Genomic DNA, 14,696 nt, shown 5'->3' with positions numbered 1-14,696 from the left:
ATAACAGCTGCAATGTGGTCCAGCGAAGACAACACCCATATTATACTTATCTATGGCGAGACGTACCACAATGCAGCTGAGGCCAGAACGCTGTTCATGTTTTAGACGTCCAGGGATGCATTTAAGAACCGTCGGAGCTTTCTGGGTACAACGTGTCGTGGAAAGACAAATCCGCGAACCACACGATGTTGCCCGGAGCGTTAATGAGTCTTTTGAGAACATCCTACGCACGGTAAACGTAGCTTAAATGAAAATAACGCGTACTTACAATGTAGCATAAACGAAAGTGTTATCGTGCTAATGTATTTAGTTTGCGGTATTATTTATAAATGTAATAATAAAAAAAATAATAATACTGTTATGGCCAGCATTATTGTTATTAAAGTCATGAGATCTCGCCGAATAATACCTATTTCTCATCGTAATTAGGACAAAGAAGAGCTACAGCGGACCTGGGGATATCAAGGTCTTCGGTACAAAGGATTCTGGAGGAAAAATGGCACCCATTTAAGCTGCACCTACACCAACAGCTATACGGAAATGAATTCCAAAATAGGGTATCGTTCTCCATGTGTTTCGTAAATAAAGTAGACAAGTGGAAGATGTTTTGAGCACCAACGGGTTCCCTACACGGTATTAGGCACTGTGCTGTGCTTCTTTGTTTCCATATTTTTATCCAACCCCCGTAACAGTACACTCATACTGATATTGTTAGGTCTTATGTCATAAGCTGTGCCTTATATTCTCCTTATGAAGTGCGATGAATGTCCCCTATAAGCCTCAGTATTTCATATACCTGTACGCAATATCTATACTGGAATTCAAACAATTTCAGGATGCAGTTTACAAGGGACGATCCAAATGTTTCCTTTTTTCCTTTTAAGGGCGGTGTTGCAACGGATATCCAACGTAGCGCGACTACATTGACTGCATGTAAGCACCGACATGTAGATAAGGGATTATTTTGGCATTAGTGTCTTTCCTACGCGCGTGCGCTAAATGCGGAACGTGAACTATGGCGACGTTATTACCATATGCATCCAAACAGAACCAACGTGCTGTTATTCTTTTCTCGGCTGCCGAAGAACAAACCAAGGTAGGCATCTATCGGAGAATGAAGACTGTATACGGGCCAACATGTCTGCTGGAAATCACCGTTGAAGAGTGATACACCAAGTTCCGTGCAGCTCGCAACTCTACACAAGAAGCCTGTCCATTTGGGACCCTGTTTTACCCATTATTTATTTCAGTGTACTTGGTGTCTCCATCACTTGGGAACGTTACTGTGTAACGCTGGAGAAATTACGACGTGCATTTAAGGCGAAACGTCTGGGAAAACGGCGACATGGGGTGCTGCTGCTTCATCATAACGTACGTCCCGATATCGCAAATGTCCTAACGCAGAAATTACGGCAACTGAAGTGGGATATACTCAAACACAGGCCCTATAGTCTTGCCTCGAAGGGTCGACGGTTCCTGTCGGACGGGGACGTGCAGCAGGCATTTACAGGCTTCTTCACGCCCTGGTGCGTGGGATGTTTGTTTCATTGTTCGCTGGAATTTTGCCTGCTTGACCTACCTATTTTGGACTGTACGGCCTTCGAACGGAAACTTTTTGATACCCCTTATAAAAGAGCGGTTCTAGGCGCTTCAGTCTGGAACCGCGCGACCGCTACGGTCGCAGGTTCGAATCCTGCCTCTGGCATGGATGTGTGTGATGTCGTTAGGTTAGTTAGGTTTAAGTAGTTCTAAGTTCTAGGGGACTGATGCCCTCAGAATTTAAGTCTCATAGTGCTGACAGCCATTTGAACCAACCCTTATAAAGCAGTATCTTTTCAAGCGGGATTTGAATGAAACAAGTAAATATAATTAACAAACACTGCATTACTGTAATCAACGATTTCGACCAGAGATGTAGTCGCAGTTTTCTGTTAGTAAAGACCTCAAGTTCCTCACATTGTTGATAAAAACACTAATTTTCTCAGTAAATTTGACTCATTCATTTTAATCCTGCTGCATGAGAAGCAGCAGTTGCGAAAGTCCGTTAAGGTTTCACTACTACTAAAGATGAATCATCTGCTACAGACAAGGAGTGGGTAACTATTTACAAAATCTGTCTCTCGCTGGTACACGAATTTATTTCTAATTCTACAGTGATACGTAAAAAAGAGTGTGAAGAGGCTGCTAGAAGGTGATCTGGGCTGAGCCGTGTTGCGCGGCGCCGAAGTGTGCCGGGTGCAGCAGCGGCGGAAAGCCATGTGTGGGCGGCGGGGGTGGCGGAGGCGGCGGCGGCGGCGGTGGTGGTGGTAGCGTCGCAGGCGTGGGCACTGGCGCACCCCCACACCAGTTGAAAAGCCTGCAATCACAACAAAACGGTCCTACAGAGTCCAGATTACTTGGCTTAAGGTCTTCATGTAGGCCCTACTTCTCTTTCATTGTGAACTGTATGCAGGAATGATTGGCTGTGCAGTTCGAGGTTGTAAAGTTAGTGATCTCCGAAACACTAAAACTCGAAAACGTTGAGCAATCACGCGATGATCCACCCATTGTGCTTCTCCATGTCCGCGTTGCTATATCTAGAAAAATAGGAATTGTTCTCGGAAGGCGAGACATAACTCCTATTTTGCGACCACCGAAGAAGATAAAGGAGCGCCTGCGATCGGTTAAGGAAAGTCTCTACGCTAGGGTACCTCGAATCGAGAACTTGAAAAGCCAACCATTTCTGAACTACTCCTCACAAATAAACGCAGTATAATGTTTGATGAAACGAAAATCTTGTCCCAGATTCTACACACTGGGAAGAGCACTACAGTGTAGAACATTAGAGTACTAACGGGAAAATGTTACTATGTCAGCCACAGCTAAAGCAATTATACATAATTGTTAGTCAATCCATACAGTATCTCAAGGTGTTTACATATATATGTTAAAACATTTAAAACAGAAAACGGAATGAAAAGTCCAATAGGTTGCAGTAGATGTATTTGTTAAAGTTGATTAGAGACTTATACAAATGGTTTCGCAACTTTTAAATTGCATCGTCTGGTATACATCCGTACAGAAATTTTTCTAAAATTAATACTTTGATAATGGGGAATTAAAATTAATCTGAGATGTTTTCAAAGTTCGGAGTGATTAGATTTAAATAAGGAAGAAAATATTGTGCGCCTGGTTAGGAAATTAAGTATGGATCTCAAACGCCCCAGAAAGAATGGGCCTACTCGTATACAATAAATAAGATTTTAATTTCATACCAAAAGATTATTGCTTACAATGCTATATCGTATGGTATAGCGAGCTATTACGAAGTACCGCGGAGTAACATTGGGCGTGGCTAGGTAAAGTTTCCAGCTTTCTTCAGTTGGAAAAACCATCATCAGTGATGAATGACCAGTCTATAAAAGTGAAGGAATGAAATTAGGAATCAGAAACTGATCCGCGTCAAAATCAATGTCTTCTTTATTTACCGCTTCACTGTCTTTTACTCAAGGACCATTTTCTGATTCCTAATTTCATTCCTTTTTCTGTTTTAAAAGTTTTAACACCTGTGGTACATTGTATGAATGGTCAATTTGCGAATTTGGCAGGGTACTTAAAAAATGCAACAGGCCTGTTAAAGAGAATGCTTACACTACGCTTGTCCCATTTTCTGGAGTACTGCTGCGCTGTGTGGGATCCGCATCAGATAGGATTACGGAGGACATCGAAAAAGTCTCGTTTTGTATCATCGCGGAACAGGGGAGAGAATGGCACGGATATGATATACGAATTGGGGTGGCAATCATTAAAATAAAGGCGTTTTGCGTTGCGGCAAAACCAGAGTGAAATTTCAGTCACCAGCTTTCTCCCCAGAGTGTGAAAATATTACGTTGACGCCAACCTACATAGGGAGAAATGATCATCATAATAATATAAGAGAAATCAGAGCTCGCACAGAAAGATTTAAGTGTTCGTTTTTTCCGTGCTCTGTTCGAATGTGAACGGTAGAGAAGTAGCATAAAGGTGGTTCGATGAACATTCTAATAGACATTTTATTGTATTGCAGAGTAATCATGTAAATTGGGATTTAGATGCAGAGACCCATACCAAATAGGACTAACAGGGAACATCGAACATATACAAGGAAGGGCCAGATGAACGGCCACAGCTCTGTTTTAACCATGAGAGAGCATAATGTAAGCGGCGAACAACACGAACTGGTAGACTCTCGAAAACGAGCAACTATCCCGAGAAAGCTTACGTGCAACATTTCAAGAATCAGAGCTAGTTGAATAATCTAGTCATATTCTTCAGTCCCCTACGTATCGCTCCAATAGACAGGATTAGACCAATCACAGCGCGCAAGCAGGCAGTTACGAAATCATTCTTCCGGGGCTTGGAATGGGAAGAAACACTAGCATGTGGTGGACTGTTAAGTACCCTCTGCCATGCATTTCACGGTTGTCTGCCAAATATGTATGTAGATGTAGAGTGACATCCGGCAATACGTAAAAAAGTATCCGCGAAACCTCATCAGGTTCATGAAGTGCTTCGGTTCGTCATCCAACTCCATCACATTTCCAATAGTAGATTTATCATGCATAAGTAATTGACCATTCATACAATGTACCACAGGTGTTAAAACTTTTAAAACAGGAAAAGGAATGAAATTAGGAATCAGAAAATGGTCCTTGAGACAGTGATGCGGTAAATAAAGAAGACATTGATTTTGACGCGGATCAGTTTGAACTTTCATTAAGCATAAATCTAGCAGTTAAATTGAAAAAAAAAAACATCACAGTGACACAATACCTTGAAGTTCAACTGGACGAAAGAGTAACTTTACACGACTCACTCAGAAAATCGCATACGAAGCAAGCAACATTATGCACATAGTTGCCCGCGCCTTCACAGCTAACTACAAGTTACCGCTACGTGCGGTGAGGACCCAGCGCGATGCTATTTTCACGTCCACTGGAGCCTTCACAGCAAGTGTCTGGATGTGCAGACTTCAGTGCGAGTGGGACAAATAATTCGACGTTCACAGAGAGGTGTGCTCCTCAGACTAGCGTGGGGCTTTGGCATCACCGCCTATCGATGCTTTGATGGTGATCGTCGGAAGCTACTCACCAGACATTGCGGAAAGATATCGTGCAGCCTACTACAGGTTACATAAAGCGGATTCGACGAAAATGCAACTAATCGTAGACCAGAGGGTAACAATTAAGGCCCAACTCCTGAACTGGAAAGTGAGTACAAGGTAGGAAAAATGGACAGCAGTGAAGGGTCCAACTTTTCCATGCTTCCGAGAACGCCTGGGCGTTGATAATGTTAAGTAGAGTCCTGGAATGGAACATTACCTGACGAGACACGGCCCATATCCAGTTTACCTGTACAGCTTCAACAGGAAAGACGGTGACATGTGTCAGCGTGCTCATATGTGAACTCCCTATCCTTAACTGTGCCCCCCATTACGAAATTAGGGAACCATTAGAGACTAACCAATCAGTTTACAAAATTTTAAGACATTACGAGTGGAGGAAAATAACAGAAATTTCTTGGCATGAAAAAGACAAATATGTCAGGATATAGCAATCACAAAATCCCTCCCATTCCGTACAACGTCACCAAAGAAGTGTGAATGTGCTTAACGAAGTGCTAGCCAGTGCATTTATTGTTCGGAAGATGTGAATGTGAGTGTTGCGTTACAGAATGAGCATGTGCAACCAGGATCACAGCGCCGCAGTACCACATCAGCCCCACGACGGTGCAGCATCCAGTTCCACCACGGCGACGTTGACGAGGAAATGCGCGTCGGAGGGACGTGATCAAAAATGGCTCTGAGCAGTACAGGACTTAACATCTGAGGTCATAAGTCCCCTAGAACTTAAAACTACTTAAACCTAACTAACCTAAGGACATCACACACATCCATGCCCGAGGCAGGATTCGAACCTAAGGCCGTAGCGGTCGCGCGGTCCCGGACAGAAGCGCCTAGAACCACTCGGCCACAACGGCCGGCGGAGGGACGTGTATACCACATCAAGTGTAACACACAGCTGTAAACAGTCACGATGTCTTTCCGAGACAGTTTTTCAAATTCAATAAAGATATAAAATAAAAAAAATAAAGTGATTAATACCGCAGAGATAGAACGGCGACGTTCTCTGACGCCATTCCACAACATATACACGTTTATAAATAAATACACTCATATCATCATGCAGTGGTAGTAGTCACCCTGTTTTTCTCTGCCCGTAGAAGTCCTACTTAGAACCTGGTGTAAATGGTTTTTACTATCAGATACTGTCTGACTAGAATTCATTTTTCTATTTAAATTTTCATTTTCTGTACTTCTAGTCTATACATGTGCATATAGTCTCTCAACTAATATTGTTACTGATTCATAATAAATTTACGTATACATACACATTTCTTTGTTTATCTGTACTTAACCATTACTGTCATTACTAATGTTGCTGTTATTATTGTTATTGTTACTACTGTTATTGCTGCTTCTAAATGTTACGTAATCAATGAAAACATGTGACACCTACCAAAGTGTTATAAACACGACCTGTTATGGAGAGAAAGTAGATCTACAGCAAGCAATAAAATAAAATAAAAATTGGCGTGTGGCTACTAGTCTTGCTGCAAACAAACTAGTTTTTCGATAAGAATATGGAAAGACCGTGAGAACTGCATGCTTCAACATAAATGAAGACGCTAACCAAGACTGCAGATAGTGTTGTTGTATATGACAACGAATAGCACCTGCGCAATGTCCTCAAAGCGTTGAATGTATCAATAATGGTCATAACGGTGTTCTGTGCGGTTATGTGTTCATAATGTCAGGGCTAAGTGAATTCGAACGTGGGCAAATCAATGTTGCATGTGTGGTGGGCGTTACGACAACTAAGGTAGCTCACGTGCTTGGTGTTTCAAGAGGCATAATGTCCAAGATACAGGGAAAGTGAAAAACCAAAAAGCGTGACAGATCATCATTGAAGAAGACTGTGACGAAAAATCGGAGGACGCCAACAAAATTCTCTGCAGAACTGAATGTTCTACTAACGAACCCCGCCAGCACCAAAACAACACGAAGAGAGCTCCATAAGCTGGGAATTGCAGGGCGAGCTGGAATTCCAAAACCATTCATCTTCATGGATACTCTGAAAGCCACATTTAAGTGTCTGGCAGAGGGTTCATCGAACCACCTTCACAATTCTCTATTATTCCAATCTCGTATAGCGCGCGGAAAGAACGAACACCTATATCTTTCCGTACGAGCTCTGATTTCCCTTATTTTATCGTAGTGATCGTTCCTCCCTAAGTAGGTCGGTGTCAACAAAATATTTTCGCATTCAGAGGAGAAAGTTGGTGATTGGAATTTCGTAAGAAGATAGTGTCGCAGCGCAAAACGCCTTTCTTGTAATTACGTCCAGTCCAAATTCTGTATTATTTCAGTGACACTCTCTCCCATATTTCGCGATTATAGAAAACGTGCTGCCCTTCTTTGATATACTCCGTCAGTCCTATCTGGTAAGGATTCCACACCGCGCAGCAGTATTCTAAAAGAGGACGGACAAGCGTAGTGTAGGCAGTCTCCTTAGTTTTCTAAGTGTCCTCCCAATAAAAGGCAGTTTTTCTTTAGCCTTCCTCACAACATTTTGTGTGTGTTCTTTCCAATTTAAGTTGTTCGTAATTGTAATACCTAGGTATTTAGTAGAATTTACGGCTTTTAGATTAGACTGATTTATCGTGAAATCGAAATTTAACGAGATCCTTTTAGCATTCATGTGGATGACCTCACACTTTTCGTTATTTAGGGTCAACTGCCACTTTTCGGAACATTCAGATATCTTTTCTAAATCGTTTTGCAGTTTGTTTTGGTCTTCTGATGTCTTTATTAGTCGATGAACGACAGCGTCATCTGCATACAACCGAAGACGGCTGCTCAGATTGTCTCCAAAATCGTTTATATAGATAAGGAACAGCAAAGGGCGTATAACACTACCTTGGGGATCGCCAGAAATCACTTCTGTTTTACTCGATGACTTTCTGTCAATTACTACGAACTGTGACCTCTCTGACAGAAAATCACTAATCCAGCCACATAACTGAGACGATATTCCATAAGCACGCAACTTTACTACGAGCCGCTTGTGTGGTACAGTGTCAAAAGCCTTCCGGAAAGCCAGAAATACGGAATCGATATGTTCCAGAATGTTCAGCACACTCCGAAAGGAACCTAATTGTTATACAGTCTGGACCAGAAGACTTGCTTTTATTAAGTGATTTAAGTTGCTTCACTACTACGAGGATATTTAATCTTACGTTACTCATGTTGGCAGCTGTTTTTGATTCGAATTCTGGAATATTTACTTCGTCTTCTTTTGTGAAGGCATTTCGGAAGGCTGCGTTTAGTAACTCTGCTTCGGATGTACTGTCTTCGATAGTATCACCACTGCTACGACGCAGAGAAGGCATTGATTGTTTCTTGCCGCTAACATACTTCATATACTACCAGAATCTCTTTGGATTTTCTTCCAGGTTTCGAGACAAAGTTTCGTTGTGGAAACTGTTATAAGCATCTCGCATTGAAGTCCCCGCTAAATTTCGAGCTTCTGTAAAAGATCGCCAATCTTGAGGATTCTGTGTCTGTTTAAATTTGGCATGTTTGTTTCGTTGTTTCTGCAACAGTGTTGAACCCGTTTTGTGTACCAAGGAGGATCAGCTCCGTCATTTGTTAATTTATTTGGTATAAATCTCTCAATTGCTGCCGATACTATTTCCGTGAATTCAAGCCACATCTGGTCTACACTTATTAATTTTAAAGGAGTCGAGATTGTCTCTCAGGAAGGCGCCAAGTGAATTTTTATCTGTTTTTTTATAGGTATATTTTTCGTTTATTTTTGGAGGATTTGGGGATTGTGGGCGTTCAAATAAAAATGAATGAAGTGAGGTGATGGCCCTCAATTACGTACCCTCTGACTCAGAGTGTTGAAATATTAAAAGTTTTGGCTGGTGTCGTTGTCTAGTGGTTGGGATACGTAGTTGCTACATTACAAGCCAAATACTGCTGAGTCTGCAGTATACAATATGAATGTACACATGAATCGAATGGTCGAAGGTTCCTATTACTCGGCAATCGCGAATGTAACGTAGAAATTTATAAATAAAAGATTGCAATAAATAAAATCTGCTGGTACTATCTTAACGATTTTAAATGATTAGTACGGCAGTAGAAGTACTTTTGAGAATGTGGTATATTTCTGCAGTACACTTATTACTGTCGATGGTCCAGCAATTAAACAAAATATAAGTTGGATAAAAGGGAAACAATAGATTCCTACTGCACGTAATTAGTTATGAACGACTACATAGCTCGCGAGATATTCACTTCCAAACGCACACTACTTTTTCACTGTATAAACTTCGGAAATCTCACAGGTTCACAAGCCCGCTCTCCAAAGTATTTCTATGTCCCGCGACCATGCGCAAACCGCTCCACACTCCAAGTCTCTCTCGTGACCGTGCGTCCTTCGCGCCGTACTGTCCCCGCCCTCCCCATGTCCTGTCTCGTACTGTCCAGAACTCTCTCTCGTACTGTTCTCCCACTTCCATCCAGTCTCCCGATTCACGAGCGCTGTGATTGGCTAGAGCACTCCCGGCCTGTCTTCAAGCTAACGCACACTCACAATCATAATGAAACACATTCTAAATACTGGATTTACATTTAAATAACTTGAAATTAATTAAATATTCCTACGGCTGGATCAGAAACACGCTCTAACACACATTGTTAAATACATAAACAAATTATATAGACATATATCAAAGGAATAGCAAGAAAAGTAGGCCAATAGCCTAATGTCAAAAAAATGGTTCAAATGGCTCTGACCACTATGGGACTCAACATCTCAGGTCATAAGTCCCCTAGAACTTAGAACTACTTAAACCTAACTAACCTAAGGACATCACACACACGCATGCCCGAGGCAGGATTCGAACCTGCGACCGTAGCAGTCCCGCGGTTCCGGACTGCAGCGCCAGAATCGCACGGCCACCGCGGCCGGCTAGCCTAATGTCTTTGCAGTTTTTAAAACACAGTAAATAGTTGACCAGTTCCTTCATGAATAGCTTATATGGGATATTAACAAAGACATGGATGAATAAATATATTTATAAGCATGCTGCTACCGTTTTTGCGTGTACTTGTGGAGTACTTACGGCCTGACGCGATCGATAGTAATCGGCCACTTCGACCTACAAATTTAGGTTTACACTAATAGCTTTCTAAAGACACGTTGATCGACAAAATCGGATGAGCCGTTTAGATTTTGAAAATTCGTTGCTGGGTGTTACTTGTATAATTTATCATCAGATACTTAACTTTAAACTAATAAAGATATCGAAAATCTGATTACACCAACAGAATCGTTGTGCGAATAATGGTAATGTATATGTTTCTTTTTGAGGTATCATGATTCATCTGATTACAATTAATTTCTATACGAACTGTGAAATGCCTGCCATTAACGTTTCACAAAGTCCGTCATCTTTGGCACTCCTGGCATGTCTCCTTCATCGACACAGCGTCACTATGGAATTCCCAGCCACGCGGCTGGACCATTTGCTGGGGTTACCCCCTGCTAAGCTAACGTTCGGCACCACGTTGTTAGCCGGCCACGGTGGCCGAGCGGTTCTAGGCGCTCAGTCCGGAACCGCGCGACTGCTGCGGTCGCAGGTTCGAACCCTGCCTCGGGCATGGATGTGTGTGATGTCCTTAGGTTAGTTAGGTTTAAGTAGTTCTAAGTTCTAGGGGACTGATGTCCACAGATGTTAAGTCCCTTAGTGCTCAGAGCCATTTGAACCATTTTTGAACCACGTTGTTGCTGCCGGGCTCCGACCTGCCGAGAGGCCCCAGCGCGGCCACACCAACTCGGAACTTAGAATATTTTCAGGGTGCTACAACTCGCCCGTTACCTCACGGCGTTACAATATTCAATCTCGCTATGAAAACCCTGTGTTCACTAATCCCTGTATCGGTTTTGATGCTCATTATTAACTCAAGATTACTTGTTGCTAAGAGGTCATGAGCTAACTGCTAGAAATAATTTTCGGAGAATGCATTTAGCTCAATTTCGGATGATGTTTTATGCATACCTTCGGAATTAAACATGCATTTTCGCCAACATATTTAGGGTAAATTAAAGTAGCCACCAACTATAATCGTATGAGTCAGGGATGTGTTTGAAATCAAACTCGAGTTTTCTTTGAACCTTTCAGCAACTGTATCATCAGAACTGGGAGGTCGGTAAAAGGATCCAATTATTATTTTATTCCGGTTGCTAACAATGACCTCTGCCCATACTAACTTACAGGAGCTCTATACTTCAATTTCGTGACAAGATAAACTACTTCTAACAGCAACAAATACGCTACCGCCAACCGTGTTTAGCCTATCCTTTTGAAACACCGGTAGTTTCTTCGCAAAAATTTCAGCTGAGCTTAATCTCCGGCTTTAGCCAGCTTTCAGTGACAGCAGCGCAATTTACTACAAAAAACGAAAATGACTGTAACAACAGTGACTCTCGCTTTATTTTAACCTAAAGGCAGACTTCCGAACTGCAAAGCTTTCAGTTTAAATAAAAGTGTAAAATTGTACTGACTACTAGGCATCTTCTATAAATCACGTCCCCAACTACAGATAGTTACAGTTTTAACATGTAGTTTATTGTGCAATTAATCATTCACTTAACTGCTGACCGATGATCTTCACAATTTATTATGCTGAATTAATAAAATGACTTGTAGTTCCAATTGTGGATAACATCACACAATAAATTTAATAAATTAGCTGGAAAACACCGGATCGCGTTCACAGCCAAACTTCACTAACATACCCTCACCAATAAACTGATTAATCGTCACCAATTTACTGTCCTAAATACCAATCGATTAAGAAATTTAACTGAAGTACCCACAGCTATGTGTGACACACTGTACAAAGTAATCAGAGTCCAAATAATGCCGGAATATTTCTAAGCCCCACAGGGCGCGAAATATTTCAAACACCTAACGAGTGCAGCTGGACCACCACTCACACAACTCGTTCTAACTCTCATCATACCGAATCACCAACTGACGACAGACCGACTGCCCGGCTGCAGACAAAAGACCCTGGGGAACTTGCACCCGACCCCATAAAGACTCTGTCACCTATTCCAGAAAACTGTCGCCCTTTCCAACCCTCGGCGTCTCCATTCACGAAAAGCACGCCCCCTTACGTCGCATATGGGCATCATGTAATCACCAGTTCCTTTATACAACTTTTTATACACTACTTTGATCAAAATTCTGTTTCCACCATTAGCTGTTCTCTATAATTTCGCGCTATAAACATACAGTATGCAGCGTATAGCGAAAAGATACATTTGATTTGGCACGTCAGTATTTCTGAAACTAGTAATACTATAGAATGAATTTTGTTTTTCGATGAACGGCAAATCCAAAAAGTTTTTTTCATACTTTTCATAGGTGTTCAGTGCGCCCCCCCCTCGAGATGCACGGCATATGTCAATGCGGTTTTCACACTGCAGCGAGCATGTCTTGAGTTACAGCTTCCACAGCTGCTGTTATGCGATATAATTTCATACAGTCAAGTCTGGTGACCTTGGAGGCCAGTAATGTAAGGCTGAATCATTTGGTCCAGTGCGACCGATCCATCGTTGAGTAATCCCTTGATTTAAAAATTTCCGCACTTCCAGATGCCAGTCTGGCGGTGTGCCATCCTGTTGGTAAATGAAGTCGTTCGACTCAGTCTCCAACTGTGGGAAAAGAAACTTCTGAAGCAAATCGAGATATGTGCTTCCTGTAACAGTGTTTCCGGCAAAGAAAAATGGACCATAAACCTTTTTCCGTGAAACTGCAAAAACACATTAACTTTTGGAGAGTCCCTCTCATGTTGTACAACTTCATATGGTTGTTCCATATTCCTTATCCTCAAATTATGACAGTTCTCCTTTCCATTTAAATGAAATGTTGCCTTGTCACTAAACACTAAGAGTGTAAGAAAAACTATCATACTCCACCTAGCCAAGAACGAGATTACAGAATTACACACGTAGTTGTTTGTATAGTTTCATGTGTAAACTTCGACCCAACTCACACCAGACGGTCATCGGGAGCATGTTAAGCTATCGAGCTGCACGGCGAACAGATTCCTGCGGACTCATTGTGAAACAATGATGGATGCGTTCGACGTCTGTCCCGACACTCGGGACACGAAAAGCCTGTTTCTCGGAATTGTTCATGCCATCGTCTGATGCTCTGTGCTGTAGGAGGATCCACACCATACCTAGTACGAAAGTCACGCTGAGCTGTTATTACTGACCCGCACTACACAAAACGTAGAACACAAAACGCTTCCTACATCTACATCTACATTTATACTCCGCAAGCCACCCAACGGTGTGTGGCGGAGGGCACTTTACGTGCCACTGTCATTACCTCCCTTTCCTGTTCCAGTCGCGTATGGTTCGCGGGAAGAACGACTGTCTGAAAGCCTCCGTGCGCTCTCTAATCTCTCTAATTTTACATTCGTGATCTCCTCGGGAGGTATAAGTAGGGGGAAGCAATATATTCGATACCTCATCCAGAAACGCACCCTCTCGAAACCTGACGAGCAATCTACACCGCGATGCAGAGCGCCTCTCTTGCAGAGTCTGCCACTTGAGTTTATTAAACATCTCCGTAACGCTATCACGGTTACCAAATAACGCTGTGACTAAACGCGCCGCTCTTCTTTGGATCTTCTCTACCTCCTCGGTCAAACCGATCTGGTACGGATCCCACACTGATGAGCAATACTCAAGTATAGGTCGAACGAGTGTTTTGTAAGCCACCTCCTTTGTTGATGGACTACATTTTCTAAGCACTCTCCCAATGAATCTCAACCTGGTACCCGCCTTACCAACAATTAATTTTATATGATCATTCCACTTCAAATCGTTCCGCACGCATACTCCCAGATATTTTACAGAAGTAAGTGCTACCAGTGTTTGTTCCGCTATCATATAATCATACAATAAAGGATCCTTCTTTCTATGTATTCGCAATACATTACATTTGTCTATGTTAAGGGACAGTTGCCACTCCCTGCACCAAGTGCCTATCCGCTGCAGATCTTCCTGCATTTCGCTACAATTTTCTAATGCTGCAACTTCTCTGTATACTACAGCATCATCCGCGAAAAGCCGCATGGAACTTCCGACACTATCTACTAGGTCATTTATATGTATTGTGAAAAGCAATGGTCCCATAACACTCCCCTGTGGCACGCCAGAGGTTACTTTAACGTCTGTAGACGTCTCTCCATTGATAACAACATGCTGTGTTCTGTTTGCTAAAAACTCTTCAATCCAGCCACACAGCTGCTCTGATATTCCGTAGGCTCTTACTTTGTTTATCAGGCGACAGTGCGGAACTGTATCGAACGCCTTCCGGAAGTCAAGAAAAATAGCATCTACCTGGGAGCCTTTATCTAATATTTTCTGGGTCTCATGAACAAATAAAGCGAGTTGGGTCTCACACGATCGCTGTCTCCGGAATCCATGTTGATTCCTACATAATAGATTCTGGGTTTCCAAAAACGACATGATACTCGAGCAAAAAACATGTTCTAAAATTCTACAACAGATCGACGTCAGATA

The 14,696-nt window shown here is 42.2% G+C and overlaps 1 protein-coding gene across 2 annotated transcripts in view; it reads right to left on the bottom strand.

Annotated features, from left to right (window-relative positions):
* Window positions 1-2,120: 2,120 nt before the first annotated feature.
* The window catches only part of LOC126471520 (homeobox protein engrailed-like ceh-16), a 164,534-nt gene continuing 151,958 nt past the window's right edge, over window positions 2,121-14,696 (bottom strand). For both annotated transcript variants that reach the window (XM_050099743.1, XM_050099742.1), the window contains exon 5: window positions 2,121-2,356. In XM_050099743.1, the coding sequence (XP_049955700.1) occupies window positions 2,185-2,356 (172 nt within the window). In that variant the 3' untranslated portion in view covers window positions 2,121-2,184. The remainder of the gene's footprint in view (window positions 2,357-14,696) is intronic.

Source organism: Schistocerca serialis, chromosome 3 (assembly GCF_023864345.2).
Source record: "Schistocerca serialis cubense isolate TAMUIC-IGC-003099 chromosome 3, iqSchSeri2.2, whole genome shotgun sequence".
Classification (NCBI taxonomy): domain Eukaryota; kingdom Metazoa; phylum Arthropoda; class Insecta; order Orthoptera; family Acrididae; genus Schistocerca; species Schistocerca serialis.
This window is presented reverse-complemented; position numbering and strand designations above follow the sequence as displayed.